The sequence below is a fragment of the Strix uralensis genome, chromosome 24 (assembly GCF_047716275.1).
Source record: "Strix uralensis isolate ZFMK-TIS-50842 chromosome 24, bStrUra1, whole genome shotgun sequence".
Taxonomy (NCBI): Eukaryota; Metazoa; Chordata; class Aves; order Strigiformes; family Strigidae; genus Strix; species Strix uralensis.
This window is the reverse complement of record NC_133995.1, coordinates 4,969,886-4,989,251: the sequence shown is the minus strand read 5'-3', so window position 1 is coordinate 4,989,251 and position 19,366 is coordinate 4,969,886. Positions and strand designations below refer to the sequence as shown.

Below are 19,366 nucleotides of genomic sequence, written 5' to 3'. Positions count from 1 at the left end.
TGGGGTGGGAGGGTTCCAGCCTCCAGCACTGCAAAATAATCCCAATTGCAGCCACATTTGCAGCGGCACAAAACCGGGGCGCGCCCCCCCCTAAGACCCCCCCCCCTCTCCCCGCCCCGGCAGGAACTGGGCTGCTCCCAGCGCCGCCTTCCAGCAGCCGGGACACCCAGGTCCCCCCGCCTTGGGGGGGGGGAGGGGAGGGGAGGGAGGGGAGGGGACGGGACGAGAGGAGGGGGAGGGTCAGCCGGCAGCTGCTGGCGGAGCCGGAGCCTGTTTCCTGCTCGTCCTCGCCCGGCTGCAAGAGCAGCCCTGAGCCCCTCCCCACCCCCCCGGGCTGTGCCTCAGTTTCCCCCTCCGAGAGACTCTGGAGGTGAGTGGAGGGTGGGGATGGGCAGAGCATCCCGGGGGGGTTGGGGGGGTGAGGGCTCTGCTGTCCCCCACCGCCGTGTCCCCCCGCCGGGACAGCATCCCGCCGGCCGGTCCCCTCCGCCCGCGGCCGGCATCGCTCCGGGCCCGCCCTGCAGCGCAAGCGGGGGATGACGGAGGGGACGGGTGGGGGGGGTGGGGTGTGCCAAAACCGAAGGGTGATTTTGGGGTGCTGGGGGGGAGCGTTCGGCCCCGCCGTGCCCGTGTCCTGCGTGTCCCCGGGATGCCGAGCGGGGATGCTCGGTGATGGGGTAGTGCTTTGTCTCTGGCTGCCCCCTCCCCAAAGCCTCTCCCGGGGGGCAGCGGGGTCCCCCCGCTCCATCCTCGCTGCTTTTCCCCTCAAGCCCCTGAGCTCTGCTCCCCTCGGGACAAAGGGAAAAGAGAGCAGCTCCTGCTCCTCCTCCTCGACTCCATTCCCAGTACCACCAGTGCTCACAGTGCCGAGCGGGATGGGGTGGTTTGAGCTTTGCTGAGTGCTTTTCCCGCATCCCGACTCCTCTGCCCGGTGCAGGCGGAGGGATGCTCCACGGGCCCCCCAGAGTGACCCCCGGCTGGGGGTTTGGGGGCTGTGACCCATCCCAGAGCTGAGGCCGGGGCACACGTTCCCCAGCCCCGGTGCCTGGGGTGGATGAAGGCCCGGGTACATTTGGGTAACCAAGCCTGGGGTTCACTGCTGTACCCCGAGACAGCCCTGCGGGAACGGCTGTGGCTGGGGGTGAAGGAGAAACAGGAGGAGGAAGAGGATGTGGGGTGTGAAACCTGGCCGTGAGCAGACTTCCCCTCATGCCAAAATTCAGCTGCAAGAGGCATCTCCCACCATGGGGCTGGTGCTGGGCAGGGAGGCAAAGCTGAGCAGCCAAAATAGCGGGGGGCAGGTTTGCTCCCCCCCTCCCCGAGTGTTGTCTCTGCCCAGGCTCCCTGGGACGTGGCCGGGTTTGTGGATCCCCTGCAAAGGGCGACCCCAAAATGCCCCGGAGAAGTGCCCACTTCTGCTGCTGGCGGCTGCAGGAGCCGCAGCTGGGTCCTGCGCCTCCGAGGGGGGATTTTGGCATGTGCTTTCCAGGGGGGGGTTATTCACCCTTGAGAGGGAACCCCCTCTGCCGCGATGCCCCGTCCCTGTAGCTGCCAGCCTCTGCCCTCGCCAGTGCTGGTGGCAGGTTTGTCCCCTCTCCTCAGCCCTTCTCCCCACAGCTCCATGCTGGGGGCTTGCTAAGGGGGCACTTGCTAAGGGGGGGCTCAGCCAGGGTGTGCCCATGCACCCACATCCCTGGTTCAAACCAGAGGAGCCGACAGGGATTTTTCCCCTCCCTCCAAGGATTAAAACCCAGCCAAATGAGGGCAGTGGGCCTTTCCTTTCCCCCTTCCCCTTTCCCCCTTCCCCTTTCCCCCTTCCCCTTTCCCCTTTCCCCTTTCCCCTTTCCCCTTTCCCCTTTCTCCTTTCCCTTTTCCCCTTTTTCCTTTTTCCTTTCCATGGAGTGGGCCAAGGTGATTTTCCTGCCCAGACCCACACCTGGGATGTTTCTCCTGATCACGGTAACGCCGGGAAGAGCAGCACCCGCTGCCTTCACCCCTTCCCGGCTCAGCCAACAGTCAAAAGCAGAATCTTTGGCCAAGCTGTTGGACAGCCACAAGAAACCCTCCATCCTGCCTGCCGGCTTTGGGGCCATCCCTGAAGTTGCTGAAAGGACTTTCCCAGGGTCCAGCCCAGCCCGGTGGTCTCCAAGCTGGACCCCAAAAATGCTGAGAGCCGGCGCAGCGGCAAAGCAAGAGGCTCAGCTGGAAGGGGATCTGCTGCTGCTGGAAATCCTCCTGGCTTTCATTAGCTCCATATGGAGTTGTGTCCTTTCCCACCCCTTTTCCACGTGCCTGGAGGACACGTGAGCTCGCCGGCTGCCCAGCACCCCTGGGCCGGCTCCCCCCGCCACCTCCCAAGGGGCTGCTTCTCTCTGTGCAAGGCCAGGGGGGAGACCCCGACCTGCAAAGCGGGATGGGGTGTCCCTGCTCCAGGGATGCTCCACATGTGCTGGACCCTGATGATGTCCCCATAGGCGTGTCTGCAGCCACCCCAACCAGAGCCACCATGAGCTGAGTCAGGGCTGGCTGCAACCCCCCCACCTCCTCCCTCCAGCTCGCAGAAGCAGTTTTAAGGGAAGAAATGCAAAAGGCGTTCATGGGGAGAGCAGAGCCTGGCTCAGGACCGTGCTCTCATCACTGGCACTGGCTTTTGTGGGCTGAAAGCTGTTTATTTGCATCAAACCTGCAGGAATTGAGTATTTGTGGGGGGCTTGCAATTGCCAGAGGGGTTTGAGAGTGCCAAGGGGGACGCGGTGTGCCGGCACAAGCGTCGTTTCTGTAGGAAACTTGATGTAACACAAGGCTTGTTGTTCTGCCTCCCCCGAGCCTGCCTGCCAAAGCGCTGGGGCTGGAAAGCTTTCCCGGGCAGTGTGCTCCCCCCGGCATCGCATCCGGTGGGAACTGAGGCTTTGAGATGGTTTTTTACAGAGCCAGGGACTGGTGATGCTGGGGTGGGTGCTCCCAGCTGGGGCAGCTGCCTTTGCCCCATCGCCCTGGGGCTGCTGCGTGGTGGCTTTGGCAGGCGCCAGTGCAGTAACGTGAGCTCCCAGGGGAAAACCCATGAAAACCCATCCAAACCCTTCGTGCCCGGGCAGCACGAGGCCCTGGAGCCCAGCCAGCCAGCACGGCAGCCTGGGCAACCTCCCACAGGAGGAGGGCGGGCGGCTGGTGGGACAGCGTGCCTGTGCTCTCCGGTGAGGTTTGCAGCGCTGCCTCAGTTTCCCCAGGCTCATTCTGGCTCGCTGGCAGGACCAGAGGGCTGGCAGCGCTCAGGGGAAGAGCAGAAATCTGCCCCCGGGTCTCACAGCCCTGCCATGGATTCATCGGTCGTGTCGTGCCCTTTGTCCCCATGCTGCTGCTTTGGGGACCGGTGGGTGCCTGCTCCTTCTCCAGCCCGGCTGGATGCTTTATCCTTGTGTCTGCCCAGGAAGGAAGAGGTTAAAGCGCCGGGATTTCCTGGCTGTGGTGCTGGGGAGGGAAGGTGACCTGCAGAAGTGCTTTGCATCCTCCGTGGCTCCAGCTGGCCTTGCAAAGCACGTGCAGGTGTCTGAAAGCTGCTGGAGCAAGACCAAACTTGAAACCCAGCTAGAATTTGGGCTTTCTAGCCCAAATTTAAGCCCAGGCTTAAACACCTCCTTTCCCCCACCCCACCGAGGGCAGCTTGGCTCGGACGTGGCATCTTTCCCCCTCCGGCATCCCGCTGTGGGGCTGGGTGCCACCTTTGGGGTGCCGCCGGGTGCCCGTGGCGAGAGGGCAAAGAGCGATGGTTCAAAGGTCGGAGCACGCCGGGTTCCGGAGCCTTTCCACCGGTTCCTCCTTTGCAGCGCCGTGTCTCGCCGGGCTGTGGGAGGCTTTCCCAGCCCCAGGGCTTGGCGACAACAGCTGGAAAGGGCAAAGCTTTGTGCTTTGGTGCTGGGACTGGCAAGACGGAGCGTGGCGTGGGACGGTGCTGGGGGGACAGGGCCAGGAGTGGGAGGCAGATGCGGGGAGTGCTGGTCCCCTGGGATGGGGGGGTTTGGGGTGACCACAGGGGAATGTGCTGCACCCCTCCTCCCGCGGGTTCCCTGGCATGATGGGGCCGTTCGTACAGTGGTTGAGCTTTTTTTGGTTTCCCCAGTGGTGCTTCCTCTGTGCTAATCTGCTTCCGCCCCGTTCTGGGGGTGGTAGAGGCGGAGGTGGGGGGGAGAATCGCCCCACTCTGGTGGCAAAAAACAGGCTGGTGGGATGGGTCCAGTCCTGCTCCCTCCTGCCCAAGGTCTTGCTGGTTTTTGGGGCAGCTGAGGTTTGTCCCTGTGGCCAGGACCCCCTTCCCCGTCCCTCCCCCAACGAGGCCAAGGGTGAAGAGGAAGGAAGCTGTATCTTTGCTCCAAAACACTTCTCTCTGCTCTCAGCTACTGCAGGTACACACACAGAGGAAGCCACTTGCTGCCACCACAGCCCTCCCCGTCCCCTCCCCTGACGTCACCGCGGCAGGGTGACACTGTGGCTCGCTGGGTGCAGCACCCAGGGAAGGCTCCGCCAGCCACTGCTGGAAAGGGCCCTGATTTCGGTAGCGCCGTCACCCAACAGCACCTCAGGCTGGGAAACCTCGTGCCCGGACACCAGGTCTGGTATCGGATGGGTTTGAGGATGGGGGTGCAGGAGGGTCCTGTCCCCCTGACTTATCTCTGCCGTCCCTCGCCAGGCTGCTGGGTGAAGCAGGATGAGCGTGCCAGCCGACGAGCCGAGCAACCCGGCCCATGCCATCTTCGAGAGGTTCCTGCGTGCCGGGGAGTGCCGGGAGGTGCTGAGCTGCTTTGGGGAGCTGTGCCAGCACCTGGGGCTGCAGGGCAGCGGGCTCCAGCTCTACCATGGCCTCAAGGCTGCCCTCAACTACTGGAGTGCCAAGGCCCTGTGGAGCAAGCTGGATAAGAAAGCTGGGCACAAGGACTACGACCAGGGCACAGCCTGTGCCAGCACCAAGGTACCGGGGACACGGGGCACAGGGTTTGGGTCCCTCCTTGCCCTGCGTCCTTGTCCCCAGGGTGAGAGCATCCCTTGGTGCACCCTGGCCCCCACCCCGGGAGGATGCGGGATGTGCCAGGTGGCAGGTTGATGGGGTTTAATGGGACAGGGTGTTAATTAGTGCCGCTCCCCTCCCCATGGTGTGATGCCACCTCGGTGCCATGCAGCTAGCAGCGTCCTTCCTCTTCCCGGCTGCTCCTCGCTGGGGACATCCCGGGGCGGGGAGACTGCAAAGGGGCAGAGAGACCTGCCGAGCCCTTTCTGGGAGACAGGAGCACGCCGCCGGGGTAGGATGTCCCCGTGGGGCTGGGGGACCCTATTTCTGTCCCCCTGTCCCAGAGCTGATGGCTCTTGTCCCCACTGTTGGTGCCCCATCGTGTCCCCCCCAGCCCTGTGAGGGCCTGGCAGGAGATCAAACCCGAATCCTGGTTTGGATCCTGTTGCTGGTGAAATCTCCCCGTTCCCGAGCTGCAGCAGGCAGGAGACGTGCGTCCCTTATCTCATCAAGCGCCTTAATTGCTGCCATTGCCCCATGTGAAGGCAAGGTTCAGGCAGCTGGGGAGGCGGGGGGCACCCCACAGGGCCCCCCACTTTGCAAGGAGAAGCAGTGCTTGTAGCCCAGGGGAAAAGGGGAAGAGTGGGGAGAGGCAGATCCTGCCCTGGGGAAGGGGAGTGATGCTGCCTGTGGGGAACCCTTGGAGGGGGGTGCCCGTCCCCTTCACGCCCCCCGTCCCCTCCGCAGTGCCTGGTGGTGGGGGCCGGCCCCTGCGGGCTGCGGGCGGCCATCGAGCTGGTGCTGCTGGGTGCCCGCGTGGTGCTGGTGGAGAAGCGGGACTCCTTCTCCCGCAACAACGTCCTGCACCTTTGGCCCTTCACTATCCACGACCTGCGGGCGCTGGGTGCCAAGAAATTTTATGGGCGCTTCTGCACCGGCATGCTGGACCACATCAGTGAGTTTGGGAGGGGGCCAAGCTCTGCACCCCCGGGATCCCCCCTCTGTGGGGAGCCCAGAGGCTGGGGGGTGCAGCCCTGAGTGTCCCCCTCTCCCCTCCCAGGTATCCGGCAGCTCCAGCTGATCCTGCTGAAGGTGGCTCTGCTGCTGGGGGTGGAGGTGCACATCAACGTGCAGTTCAAGGGCCTCGTCCCCCCCGCGGGCAAGGCGGGTGGACACGGTATGGTATCACTGTGGGGCCACTCTGTGCCCCCCAGTCCCTCTGCTAGCCCAGCTCATGCCTGGGGGCGGGGGGGAATGAGATGCAACCCTCTCCCCCCACCCCGGAGCAGGTCCCAGCTGAGACCCAGCACGCTCGTGACCGTCCCTCTCCCCGCAGGCGGCTGGCGGGCTGTGCTGCAGCCCAGCTCCTCTCCCCTCAGCCACTACGAGTTTGACGTCCTCATCTCAGCCGGTGGCGGCAAATTTGTCCCCGAAGGTGACAGCAGTGGGTCACTGGACCCCCAGGGCTGGTATGGGGGGGCCAGATGGGGGCTCACGCTTCTCCCATCCCGCAGGGTTCAAGCGGAAGGAGACGCGGGGGAAGTTGGCCATCGGCATCACCACCAACTTCATCAACCGCCACAGCCGGGCCGAGGTGGAGGTGGCCGAGATCAGCGGCGTGGCCCGAATCTACAACCAGAAATTCTTCCAAAACCTCTACAACAAAACGGGTTGGTGATCCCGGCCCTGACGTGGGGGGGTGCCGGGGGTCCCTGTCCCTTCCTGGTACAACTGGAGGCTCAGCCCTGGGATGTCCCCTGTGTGATGGGGTGCATGTCCTCGCACGGTACCTCACTGCAGGGGACATTTGGTGGCTGAGCCCAGTGCGGGGGCTCCCCGTGGCTCTGCCCTGGGGCTCAGCTCAGCTCCTTCCCCATCACCAGGCATCGACCTGGAAAACATCGTCTACTACAAGGATGACACTCACTATTTCGTCATGACGGCCAAGAAGCAGAGCCTGCTCAAGAAGGGGGTCATCCTCCAGGTGAGGGGGGCAGGATCCAGCCCCGGGATCCCATAGTGATGGGTGGCTGAAAGCCCAGAGGGTGGGATCCAAATCACGGGTGCTGGTTTGACCATGGGGTGGTGGGGGCTTCAGCAGCCGTGCTGGGGAAAAAATCCTTTTGGGGGGCTCACAGCCCCAAGGCCAGTGGCACGGCTTCATCCCAGAGCTGGCTGCACCCAGGCTGGGGGGGCAAACACCACCTCCTGCATCCCGGCCAGCTTCACCCCATCCCCGCAGGACAAAGCGGACATCGAGAGCCTCCTGTCCCCGGAGAACGTGAACCGCAATGCTCTCCTCAGCTATGCCAAAGAAGCCGCCAACTTCTCCACCAACTACCGCCTGCCCCAACTGGAATTTGCCCTCAACCACCGGAACCTGCCGGACGTCGACATGTTCGACTTCACCTGCATGACGCGCTCGGAGAACGCGGCGCTGGTGCGGGAGCACAACGGGGCCCGTCTGCTCCTCGGGCTGGTGGGCGACTGTTTGGTGGAGGTGAGGGCCCCCCTTGCAGCACCACTGCCTGCCTCCCTTTCCCCTCTCCCTGCCAGATGTGTTGGTTGCAATATATTCCCCCTCCCTACGCGCTTCTTGCCCTGACTGCCCGGTGCACCCCATCCCTGAGGCCAGGCTCCCCAAGGCCCAGTAGGAGGATGGTTTGGTGGGGTTATCCCCTTCCTCGGCCCCACTGGAGATCGGGGTTCAGGGTGGAGGAGCAGCCCAGCTCCCCCCCACAGGCAGCTGTCCCTGCCGGGGAGGAGACAGCCGCCCGTCCTCTCCCTGCGCGTCCCGCCGCCGCTCCCCGCTTTCATCCCCGGCCAAGCCCGGCAGCTCCCAGCCTCCTCCCAGCCGCCCCGACCGGCCGCGCGGCTCCAGCTCCATCCCTCTCTGCCTTTCCCTTCGCAGCCCTTCTGGCCGCTGGGCACCGGCGTGGCCAGGGGCTTCCTCGCTGCCTTTGACGCAGCGTGGATGGTGCGGCGGTGGGCAGCCGGGACCCCCCCGCTGGAGGTGCTGGCCGAGAGGTGAGTGTCCTTGTCCCGCTGGGCCAGTTCCAGAGTGGGTGAGGATGGTGGCACTGAGCCCAGCCCTGTCCCTTGCACCCAGGGAGAGCATCTATCAGCACCTCTCGCAGACCTCCCCGGACAACACCAACAAGAATATCAGCCAGTACAGCATCGACCCGGCCACGCGCTACCCCAACATCAACCTGCAGGCCATCAAAGCCAGCCAGGTACCCAGCCCAGGGCCTGCCCAGCCTCCTCGGCAGTCAGGGGGACACCAATTTACACAGTCCCCTGTCCCCAAAGGGTGTGAGGCTGAAGCTGTTGGTCCCCAGGACATTTAATGCATTGCCCGTCGTGGATGTGGGTGGTTCTGGGGAGGTGTGGAGGGGGTCTGGGTGTCCCCCCTTGCTGGGTCAGCTCCCTGCGTGGTGCCACTGGCTCTGTGCCAGCGGTGACCTGCCACCGACACGTCCCCATCGGCAGGTCCGGGACCTCTATCTCATGGGCATGGTGGAGGTGGACCACAAGAGGAAGAGTGACAACCGACTCAGCACCGGTAGGAGCAGCTGATCCTGCCCCAGCCCCCCCAGCACCAGGACCCCCCGTTCCTCCCGGCAGCCCATACCAGCGCGGCTCCTGCCCTGATTTTCCTCCCCATCCTTCTTTTCTCGAGCCCTGGCGGGTGTCCAGCTGGCCGTGCTCCTCCCAGCAGCAGCTGCATTTCCATCCCAGTGGCACCACTGGTTTGCGTGCCATCTGCCCACGGCCCCCATGGGGACACAGCCCCCCAGCTGCCTTTCGGTGGGGAGGCTGTCCCCCTCCTTCTGGCCCACACTGATGCTGAGCTGTGAAATACTAACAGATGCTTTATCAAACCATTTTCTGAGCCTTTTGCAGGGGGGGTGGTTGCATGGGGAAGGTCTCGCGTCACTCCCATGGCACCCCGTCCCCCCTAAAGCACTGGTGGGAGGGAGCGGAATGGGGGGTGGCTGTCCCCTGCCTCTTTGGGATGGGGACACGTGTGCTGCCTCCCCAGCGGTGTCCGGGGACGCCTACGAGGAGCTGCTGAGTTGGTGCCAGGCCAGCACAGCCGGGTACCGCGGTGTGGCAGTCACAGACTTCACCTCCTCCTGGACCAGCGGCTTGGCCCTCTGCGCCCTCATCCACCGCTTTCGCCCCGACCTGGTGTGAGTGCCTGGGACCTCCCTGGGACCCCCCGACCCTGCAGAACCCACCCTGATAGCACCCGTGTCGCCCCACAGGGACTTTGACTCTGTGGACCCCCAGGATCCCATCCAGACCCACCAGATGATGCTGGACACAGCGGAGCAGGAGCTGGGCATCCAGCCCGTCCTCTCCAGTGCCGAGATGGCCACCATGGCAGAGCCCGACCGCCTGGGGCTCATCACCTACCTCAGCCAGTTTTATGAAGCTTTCAAAACCTCTCCAGGTGCGAGATTTTGGGGGGGGTTTATTCCATCCCAAGTCCCACCGGAGCTGGCTGGGTGCCCCCACTTTGTAGGGTGGGTCCCACCAGCATGGCCGTGTCCCCTCTGTGCAGAGGCAGAGGAGGTCAGCAAGAAGCCGCTGTCTCCCCGTGGCACGCGAGGGGCCATCCTCTTCCTCAGCAAGCTGCAGAAAAGCCGGAACATGACACACAAGCGTGCCCAGGTGAGGGACCCCACCACCCACACCCTCGTGACACCCCAAAACCATGTCGCTCCCCCCTCCCCATCCTAGCCGCCCCCTTTGCGTTTGCAGGATAGTGCCCAGAAGGATGCTGAGGCCAAGAGGAACCGCAGGGACGCTGAGGTGGGTCTGCCCCGGGGGCCTCGAGGGGTGCTGTGCCGGGGTGCAGCCAACCCAGGGGGGAGAGCGGGGGGCTGACCTTCCCCTCGGGTCGCTCGTAGCTGGACATGGGGCTGGATGGAGACACTCTGGACGGTGCCCACAAGCCGCCACAAACTGCCACCATGGACCCAGGGCAGGTCGGTCCTTGTGTCACCCCGGGGGTGGGGGGGTGGGTGCTTTGTGGGGGCCACCAGCGGCTGGTGGGACCGAGCCAAGGGCTGGGACTGGGGCTGCGCAAGCGAACACCCACGGGCTCCTGACTCCTCCCTGCCTGTTTCCTGACCCAACTGGTTTCCCGGAGCCAAGACTTGCCGCTCCCTCGCCGGTGCCGGCAAACCCATCCCGAGCACCCAGACCCACCTCTGCAAGAGGGGCAAAGCGCCCCCCCCCCCCCGAACCCCCGGGGCTGCCCACAAAGCCCCGGGGCAGGGTGGGTGCCAGCAGCACCCCGGTGCCACCCCAGCCTGTCCTCTCCCCCTCTCCGGTAGCCACCGGCCCGCGGGGAGAGCAGTGACGCCTGCTACTTCTGCGGCCGCCGCGTCTACATCCTGGAGCGAGCCAGCGCCGAGGGACGCTTCTTCCACCGCGGCTGCTTCCAGTGCCGGCGGTGCGGGGCCACCCTGCGCCTGGGTGACTACGCCTTCGACGAGGAGGACGGTGAGGCGGGTTTTGGGGAGAGGGGATGCTCAGGGCAAAGCTTCTCCACCTTGCAGGTCGTCACATGGGTTTGGGCCCTCCCCCAGGTCATTTCTACTGTTCGCTTCACTACCCCAATCCACTCAGCATGGATCTGCCCCAGGACGAGCCCCCGGCGCTGCCCGATGGGGTAAGTCACTGTAAATCCTCACAGATGATGGAGGAAGGGCAGAAGGTGGAGGGGTTTGCTTGGGCACGGCCACGTGTGGCATCACCCCTCCACCGCTGGCTCTGCCCTAGGATGCCACTGCCGCCCACCCGCCCTTGGATGCTGGGAGCCCGTGTGTGTCCCCCAAGGAGGAGGCACCCGGTCCCCTGCACCCCCCAGCAGCAGCCCCACAGCGGGGGGGAGAGCCTGTGGCAGCAGAGGATGCTGCGGATGCTGGTGACACGGAGGAGCAGGAGCTGCTGGCACCACCTGGGGAGGATGCGAGGGAGGAGGAGGGTCCCGGAGTGGAGCCCCAAGGGTCAGCAGAGGAGGGTGAGGAGAGCGGGGGCAGGAGGAAGATCGTCCTCACGCCGCTGGAGAAGCTCAAGCTGTCCACGCTGAACCTCACTGGTGAAGGAGAGCCCGAGCCACCGCCGAAGCCGGCTCGGCGGCGGCTCCAAGCAGCACCCGAGGCCCTCCCTGCCCAGTGGCAGGGACAAAACGCCTGGGAGGAGAAGGAGGAAGTGGCTGTGGAGGAAGGTGGGTGGCTACAAGCTGGAGCTTCCAGCCAAGCAGGGCTCTGGCTCGCTCCGGTACTCTGCAATGCCCCACATCTTGTTCGTGAGGCACTGGCCCAAAATGGCTCTTTTCTTGGGGCAGCTTTGGAGGAGAGTGACAGTGAGAAAGAGGAGGAGGAGGAGGAGGAGGAGGAGGAGGAGGAGGAGGAGGAGGAAGGCACAGACCTTGGCATCATGGCAGAGTTGGTGAGTGCTTTCCCCAAGCGGCAGTGGCCCCACCAGCCCAGACAGTGCCTGGGGCTCTTGCTCCTCTCACAGAGGCAGCGGCTCTGGCTGCGGGGGCAGGAGGTGCCCGACGCAGGGACTGACCCCCTGCCCGTGCCACCGTTCCTTCACAGTGCCTGGACGTGGGGGAAGAGGAGAAATACCCCACCTGGAAGCGCACACTGACCCGCCGGGCCAGGGAAGCCCAGATGAAGCGGTTCTGCAAAGCCCAGGTAGCCCCACAGGGGAGAGCCAGGTCCCCAGCCCCACACCATCCCCCATCCCCTCCATGCTGCTGTCAGTGGCCACATGTCAGCAGGTGTCAGCCCACGGGCAAGCGCTGCTTTTCCTTCACAGGCCATCCAGAGGCGGCTGGAGGAGATTGAGGTGACATTCCGGGAGCTGGAGCAGCAGGGCATCAAACTGGAGAAGTTACTCCGGGATGAGGATGGTAAGGCCAGGGTGGATGGGGGAGCACTGTGACCCCCACGATGGGGGGGGTTTGCACCCCATTCACAACCCCCCTGCCCCACAGGCACCCCAGCCGACAAGAAGACACAGTGGATGAACCAGCTGCTGTACCTGGTCCAGAAGAAGAACAGCCTGATGTCCGAGGAGTCAGACCTCATGATCATGTAAGGCTTGGGGGGAGATGCTCCCCAGTGGGTGTGGGGGCTCAGCTCACCCCAAACCCAGCACCCAGCACCCCCCTTCCCTCCCCACAGGGTACAGGAGCTGAAGCTGCAGCAGCAGCAGTGGCAGCTTGACCAGAAGCTCCGGTCCTACATGAACAGGGAGGGTGAGTGCCAGCATGTGCCAGGGGGGGTCCCTGTGCACGGCGGGGGGAGCGGGGCCAGGGCTGTGGCCCACCCAGCCCTGCTCCAGCCCCCTGCTCCCGCAGAATCCCTGAAGACACCTGAGGATCACGCGGCCGAGCAGGAGATCCTGGGGCAGCTGGTGGAGGTGGTGAACAAGCGCAACGTCCTCATCCACATGCAGGAGGAGAAGCGGCTCAGCGAGCTGCAGGCCTGATCCGTGCGGCCCCAGGACGCACCGGTTCCTCCCTGGGGGGACAAGCAGTGCCCCCCCCCCTGCCCCAAGCCGAGCATCACCCTGAGCTGCCTCTGAAGGTGGTGATGCCTGAGCTGCCCGCAGGCACAGGCAGCTGCTGCGGCAAATCCAGCTCCCTGCTTGCCAAAGCCTGCTGTGGGGAGACACCGAGGAGCACCCCGACTTTGGGGGATGGAGAGGGCATCCCCGCGCTTGGCTGGATTGCCTTTGCCTTGTGCTTGCTTGAAAACAAGATTTGCAGGGGGCTATGAAACACGGGGACTGTGGTGGATCGGCCCAGGGTTTGCTACAGGAGGAAGAAGCCCCACGGGGAAGTGGGGTCTCGTCCGGGGTAGGTCCCACAGCCGTCACCGCTTCGAGGGGGCTTGGCTGGGGCATCGAAAGTGTTTTGTCTGGTAAAGCCCCTCGTGCTCGAGCTGCACCACCGGCTGCTTCAGGACCGGAGGGGATCTTCAGGACCTCATCTACCTGTCCAGCCCCAGGCCCTGGGCCCTGACGGGTTTTGCTCCAGGTAGCGGGGATGTGATTGTGGCCACCACAGGCAGGTCACAGTGGAGATGCCAAATGTGGAGGGGCAGTGTCAGGAGCAGCCCCTGGAAGTCACCCCAGGACATTCTTCCCAGCCTGGGACATCCATCCTAACCTAGGACATCCTTCCTAACCTTGGATGTCCATCCCAGCCTGGGATGTCCATCCTAACTGAGAACATCCATTGCAGCCTGGGACATCCATCCCAACTAGAGACCTCCATCCCAGCCTGGGACTTCCATCTCTTCCGGGACATCCATCCCAGCTGGGGACATCTGGCTCTAGGAGTGGGGTCAGCAACAGCCAGACTGGGCTGATCCCGCCGCTCTGCATCACTGCTTTTGGGTGCCACGTCCACGCTGTCCCTGGCTACTGCAGGAAACCAGGGTCCAAAACACCCCTGCGAGGCCCCAGGGCTGGGGAAGGGGCTTTTTGTCCAGCAGCTCCCCAGGGAGATCGTGCCCTGGCACTGTGCGACACCGAGGACAAGGGACGCTGGCGGCCGTGTCCTCCTTGCTCCTTTGGGGTTTCTCCTGCTTGGCAATGCCATGACCTTTGCCCAGACCTCTCAGACCTTCCTGGAGTCCCCAGTTGTTGCGGGGTGGCCTCCACGGCCAAACGGTGCTTACAGCAGCCCCAGCCACGGTGGGCACGGGGGTCCTGGGCACAGGCTCCTCCGTTAGCGATACCCCCCCCACGTTCAGCCTTCGTCCTGCCCTCCCCAAACCCTCCTGCCTGGCTTGTGTTTGTACCAGCCCTACCATGCTGCTGCACGCCCCCCCCGCCCTTTGAATAAAGCCTCCCCGACCCGGCACCAAGGGCTAAAATACTGCTTTTATTTTCTATCCAAGTCAAATCTGGTTGCCGGAGCAGTCGCCAGCTTTCACCAGGAGCCCCCGAGGCCACCCAGGCAAGGGAGGGCTGAGCCTCTCGAGCCTCCTGGCCACACTGGTGAGTCCCTCCAGGTAGAAAAGTTGTATTAAAAAACCAGCAATTAAAACCCGCCTCCGCTGTGGTTCCCATGGGGGCCAACGCGACGAATGTACCTCAAAAATCTTAATTTCACCCAGAGAGGCGGCTGTCGAACCAGCGCTGCTCGCCTAAAACTAGAAGTCAACTAGAAAACGGGATCGAAAGGGGCCGGGATGGGGCTGGGGGGGACATCGTGGGACACCCACAGCCCCGACTCAGCCGTCGCTGGGACGCTCCTGCAGCGCCCGCAGCGCCATCCGCATCTGCTCCTCGGTGCCCTGCAGCATCTTCACCTCGATGGTGTGGAAGAGGTGGAGGCCGGTGGCGAGGAGGAGGACGCCGATGGCGAGGAAGGCCAGCAGGGAGAAGGAGAGCTTGGGGAAGGGCTGCCCGGCAGCCAGCCCTGCCAGCACGCCCAGCGCAGCCAGGGCCTGCAGCAGCAGCAGCAGGAGGGCCAGCACGGCCATCCTGCCCGTGGAGTAACGCTGCTGCTGCGCTGCCCGCAGCCCCACGCCCACCTCCGTCCGCGCCTCCGTCACCACGTCCGCCAGCGTCGGCTCTGGGGGGGACAGGAGCGGCTCAGCAGGGTGGGAACCCCCCTTATACCCCTTTTTTTACCCCGTCCCCACCGCTCTGCCCTGTCCAGGCACCCCTCGGGATGTTCTAAGCAAGGGGAAACATCCCCAAAAACTCTATCCACCACCAGCAGTTCATCCGCCAGCCCTGCTGGCACATGGGGACCCCACCAGCACCCTCCCACCTTACCAGCTGTGCCGAGGGTGGCACCCGCAGCCTGTCCCTGCCTCTGGATGTGCAGCGTTGCCATCACGGCTTCGTGGTCCGAGAAGGGGATGTCCATGCCCGGGGCTGTCCCCGTGGTGGTCTTCAGCTCTTCGCACTTCACCGTGAAGCTGGAAATGGCCTGGACGAGGGGATTGGGGAGGGGAGTCACGACGGTGTCTCCCCCCTTGCCACCCACAGCCGGTGGCCGAGGGCCCCCCTGTTACCTTGTAGAGGATGTAGTCGATGCGGATGCCCAGCGGGAAGGGCAGCAGCTCTGTCTTGACGGTGAAACAGTTGTTGGGGACGAGGGTGCAGCCATCCTCACAGCCCTGGGACGGAGCGTCCGGGTGGGTGGGGGGCTCTGGGTGCTCCCCAGGACCCCGCTCACACCCTGATGCTCACCTCAAAGCGCGCGGCCTCGGCAAAGGCGTCCCGCAGCCCCGTCCAGCCGCGCAGCAGCCGGATGCCCACGTCTTCAGGGTGCATGTTCAGGTCCCCTCCCAGCAGCACCACATCGGCCGCCTTCGAGGTGTGTCTGCGGGGACGGGGACAGCTAATCCCCTTCCCTGCCCTGCCCTGCACCCGACTGGGGTGACTGGGAACCCCCCCAGTGCTCCATAGCCTTACTCCTGCTTGGGACTGGTGCAACTGGGAGCTCTCTGCAGTGCAAGCCCCAGCGGCAGGGGTGACCGTACACGCCCTGGGGACCCGCAGCGGGGGGACCCCGTGGGACACCCCCCAGTTTCTCACCGGATGAACTGCGCCAGCTCCCAGGCCTGCACCAGGCGGTGGGGCAGGTAGGCGTCCTTCTCCCGGCAGTACTCGGCGTGCAGCTGGCGAGAAGGGGCGGGGGGCAAAGCAGCCATGTCGGCATGTCAGCACTGCCCTGCTCCTAGGCTCCCTGCAAATACCCCCCAGCCCCTCTAGACAGCCCCCCCTGGGGTCTGGCCAACCCCTCTGTCTTCATCTCACCCCCCCCAGGGACAGCCTGGGATGCTCACCTCACTGCACAGCCAGGTTGTGGGTCCCTGCCCCCCCCCTCCCCAGCCCCCCTCCAGAGCAATATTTCATTAAATCAGTGCATAGTGCCAGGAGAGATGGTGCAGAGCAGTGGTTAAAGCGAGGGGACAGCGAAGGAGGGGTACGGCCACTCGTCCTCCTCCTCCCCATCACCCCCCCCCATGCCAGGTCCTTCCCCGGGGTGCTCACGTGGGTGACGTAGACGTTGAAGATGATCCCGGAGATCTTAATGATGACGAGGCCAACGGACTTGCCGCAGAACCAGTCCCCGTGCTGGAGCTGCCGGAGGGGAAGGGGAGTGGGTCGGGGCCAGTGAGGCTCCGTGGGGCCGAGCACCATGGTGCTGTGTGTCCCCCCCACCGCACTCACCATGTAGGGGTACCCGTTCAGCGAGTACTGGTAGAGGAGGGTGTCCAGGATGGGGAACCTGGAGAAGACACAGAGTCCGCTGCCGATGACCCCGCTGCGGGAGGGGAAAAGCGCAGTGAGGAAGTGTGGTGCCCCCCTCCTCTGCCTCCCCCCAGCTCCAAGCCAAGGGGGCTCCCCGGAATCCTCGATCCCAGTGTGCTCCCGTGAGCATCCCGCTCTCTGGGTCTCCCATGGTGACAGAGGTGACAGCAGCCACACCGGCCTCTCTGTGTGGCAAACACCAAGGACATGGCACAGCCCTGCCACCGCCCCATGGACAGCCCCAGGGGGGGCTGGCCTGGCCCCTCTCACCTGCGGAAATAGTGGGAGAAGGGGTAGCAGCCTCCCAGCTTCACCTTCAGGTCACTGTAGTCCTGCTCGCTCCACACCTGGAGAACAGAGGGATGGGCTGAGAACAGGCACACTCATCTCACAGGCTGAGAACGGGCATGATCAGCTCAGGCTGAGAACAGGCACACTCATCTCACAGGCTGAGAACGGGCACACTCATCTCACGGGCTGAGAACAGGCACACTCATCTCACAGGCTGAGAACGGGCATGCTCAGCTCATGGGCTGAGAACGGGCACACTCATCTCACGGGCTGAGAACGGGCACGCTCAGCTCATGGGCTGCCCTCACCTCCTGGAGAAGCACCAGGTCGAAGCCCTCCCGGCGCAGCATGTTCCCGATGAGCCGGACACGCTCCTGCCGCCGCTTGCTCAGGTAGCGGATGGCCCTGCCAGAGAGGGGGGTCGGTCACAGCTTGGGGGGACGGGGTGATGGGGGGTGTCGGCGCACACCAGGACCCAAAAGAGGGGAAAGAGGGCTCCAGTACTGGTATGTGCAGGATGCAGACTGGGAGAGATGGGAGAGGAGGGGGAAAGGGCCATGTGGGGACAAGAGGGATGCGCAGGGAGGCTGTCTGGGGACACCTTTTCCTGCCTGCAGAATCGAGGCAGCTCGTCCCTGGTTGGGGTGCAAATGGGGGGCACTTTTCTTGGGGGGAGCAGGCACGGAAGGGACTGGGGGCAGCACCCAGCCAAGCGCCTCGTGACCCTCTGGGACTGGGAGAGCAGTGTGACCCCAAAACGAAGGGGCCAGCAAGGTGCCCCCGGGGTGTGACCCCTCTCCCGGTGGGGGTGTCCCCACCCGGTCCCCGGGTGATCTCTGCACTCACCAGCAGTTGAGGTCGAAGACGCGCAGCCGCAGCGTGGGATCTCCCTCCATCGCTCACGGGGGCCACAGGGCAACACTGGGCAGAGCTGGGGGGTCCTGGGGGGGGGGGGCAGGGTGGGGTGACAGCCCCAGGGAGCCGGTGTGGGGTGCAGGGCAGAAAGGCCGGGAGGGTGGAGCACTCGGGGTGCTCCAGCGTGCCCCACGCCATCCCCACCTCTCCCACTCCCTCGGTCCATCCTGAACCCCAACTTGCCCCCCCCAACGTACCCAAACCAGACGGGTGACCCCTCCACCCCGCGGGTGGGGACACGGGTGGGCCCGCGATGGGGTGCGGGACCCAAACCCTTCGTCAGCGAGTTTAAACGGACTTTAAACCCCAGGTTCAAAGTGGCGCTTCGAGGCGCGGCCACGGGCCACCCCAGCACCCACCTCCCCACGTGGGAAGCCCACGGATGCTTTTGAAGCCCCCCCCCAAACCCCGGAGGACCCAGCCTTCCCCCAAAACTCCCGGGAGCAGCCCCAGCGCTGTTTGCCAGCTCCACTTCCCCCCCCTTCTTTAAAACCGAAAAAGAGCAAAACCGGGGCTCTGGGATGGCGGATGCAGGCAGCAGGGTGCGGGCAGAGGGGTGCAGGCAGAGGGGTGCGGGCAGAGGGGTGCGGGCAGAGGGGTGCGGGCTGCAGGGTACAGGCAGAGGGGTGCGGGCAGAGGGGTGCGGGCAGCCGGGCTCTGCCTGCCCCGGCGGGATTAGCGAGCGGCTCATCCCGGTTCCAACACCGGCATCTTCTACGGCGGTTGAGCCCCCCCGGGCCTCCCCCCCCGCCCCCCCCAGCTCCCCGCGGGACCGGGCGCGCAGCGGGACGCGGAGCCGGGACGGGAGCGCGGAGCAACAGGCGGAGGAAGGGGGGGAGCGACAGGCTGGAGGGGGGGGGAGCGCGGAGCAACAGGCGGGGGGAGCCGGAGGGAGCAACAGGCGGGGGGGGGGGGGGGAGCGCGGAGCGGGGCGCGGAGCGGCGGAGCGGGGCCGGGGCGCGGAGCGGACCTGCGGCGGGCCGGGAGCGGCGCGGGGCCGCGGGAACTACGCGTCCCGGCAGGCAGCGCTGCGGAAGGGGAAGGGGAAGGGCCGGGAGCGGGGCGGGGTGCGGGGGGGGGGGAGTGGGGATGGGGTGCGGGAGGGGAGGGGCGGGTGTCATGGGGTGCACTGGGGGGGGAGGGGAGATACCAGGGGGAAGGGCGGCTCCGCGGAGCTTTCCCCTGGGGCTGGGGATGCCCCTTCGCCCCCCCCACCCCCCCCCCGGCAGCTCTGCCCACACAGGCCCCCTCCCTCCCTCTCTCGTGGGATCCCCCCCGCCACCCCACTGCTCCCGCGACACCCGCTCCCAGGCCCAGGTCCCCTCAGCAGCATCCCGCACCCCCGCGGCCGTTGTCCCCTGTTCTCTTTCCCAGGCTGGATGAGGGAGCCTGGTTAGAAATAAAATCTCTTGGATGCCCTAATGCCATGCAGGACCCCCCACCCGTGGTGGGTGGCAGCAGGAGGAGCGGGGCTGCGGGTCCCCCCATCTCCGGGGACATCATCCAGGGGCACATCACCTGGGGGGACAGCAGCAGGACAGTGGGTTTAGCACTGGTGGTGGGATTTGTGTATCAGTGATAAAGCAACAGTCTGGAGGCGTTTGGGATGTGCAAAACCATCGGCCCTAACGGCGTCAGGGTTCAGGGGGGTGCCCAGCTTGGCCCTCGGGCACCTAAATACCATGGTTTGGCTTGCAGAGAGGGGAAAAGCGGTTGGTGGTAAAACGTGTCACCTGGGTCCCCTGGTTCTGGGAGGGGGTGGAGTGTGAGGAATAACCAGGGCGCTGCGACCGAGGGGTATTTTGTCCTGGTAGGACAGACTCAGCCCTCCGTCACCTGATGCTGGTGGGG

At 65.1% G+C, this 19,366-nt stretch overlaps 2 protein-coding genes across 6 annotated transcripts; one reads left to right on the top strand and one right to left on the bottom strand.

Annotated features, from left to right (window-relative positions):
• Positions 1-247: 247 nt before the first annotated feature.
• Positions 248-13,898, top strand: MICAL1 (microtubule associated monooxygenase, calponin and LIM domain containing 1). Of its 3 annotated transcripts, none has more exons than XM_074893490.1 (26): positions 248-370; positions 4,392-4,605; positions 4,685-4,963; positions 5,747-5,954; positions 6,060-6,176; positions 6,336-6,434; positions 6,514-6,669; positions 6,883-6,983; positions 7,242-7,499; positions 7,911-8,026; positions 8,109-8,235; positions 8,492-8,564; positions 9,045-9,195; positions 9,271-9,458; positions 9,570-9,679; positions 9,770-9,820; positions 9,919-9,996; positions 10,348-10,516; positions 10,603-10,685; positions 10,796-11,243; positions 11,364-11,467; positions 11,620-11,718; positions 11,843-11,936; positions 12,021-12,120; positions 12,211-12,284; positions 12,387-13,898. In XM_074893490.1, exons 3-26 carry the CDS (start codon positions 4,703-4,705, stop codon positions 12,515-12,517), a joined length of 3,396 nt encoding a protein of 1,131 aa, XP_074749591.1. In that variant the 5' UTR covers positions 248-370; positions 4,392-4,605; positions 4,685-4,702; the 3' UTR covers positions 12,518-13,898. The 3 variants fall into 3 exon arrangements, with proteins under 3 accessions (XP_074749591.1, XP_074749593.1, XP_074749592.1); XM_074893492.1 differs by having other exon boundaries at positions 12,189-12,284; positions 12,387-12,525; XM_074893491.1 differs by lacking the exon at positions 9,919-9,996.
• SMPD2 (sphingomyelin phosphodiesterase 2) lies at positions 13,899-18,532 on the bottom strand. 3 transcript variants are annotated; one of them, XM_074893513.1, is made up of 11 exons: positions 18,486-18,532; positions 17,447-17,541; positions 16,909-17,005; positions 16,580-16,656; positions 16,229-16,322; positions 16,049-16,138; positions 15,590-15,672; positions 15,242-15,374; positions 15,064-15,168; positions 14,822-14,978; positions 13,899-14,615 (listed from the first exon to the last, which is right to left on the bottom strand). In XM_074893513.1, the coding sequence occupies exons 2-11, from the start codon at positions 17,494-17,496 to the stop codon at positions 14,272-14,274; spliced, it is 1,230 nt and encodes a 409-aa protein (XP_074749614.1). In that variant the 5' UTR covers positions 17,497-17,541; positions 18,486-18,532; the 3' UTR covers positions 13,899-14,271. The 3 variants fall into 3 exon arrangements, with proteins under 3 accessions (XP_074749614.1, XP_074749616.1, XP_074749615.1); XM_074893515.1 differs by having other exon boundaries at positions 16,229-16,286; XM_074893514.1 differs by lacking the exon at positions 18,486-18,532 and having other exon boundaries at positions 17,447-17,722.
• Between the last annotated feature and the right edge of the window lie 834 nt (positions 18,533-19,366).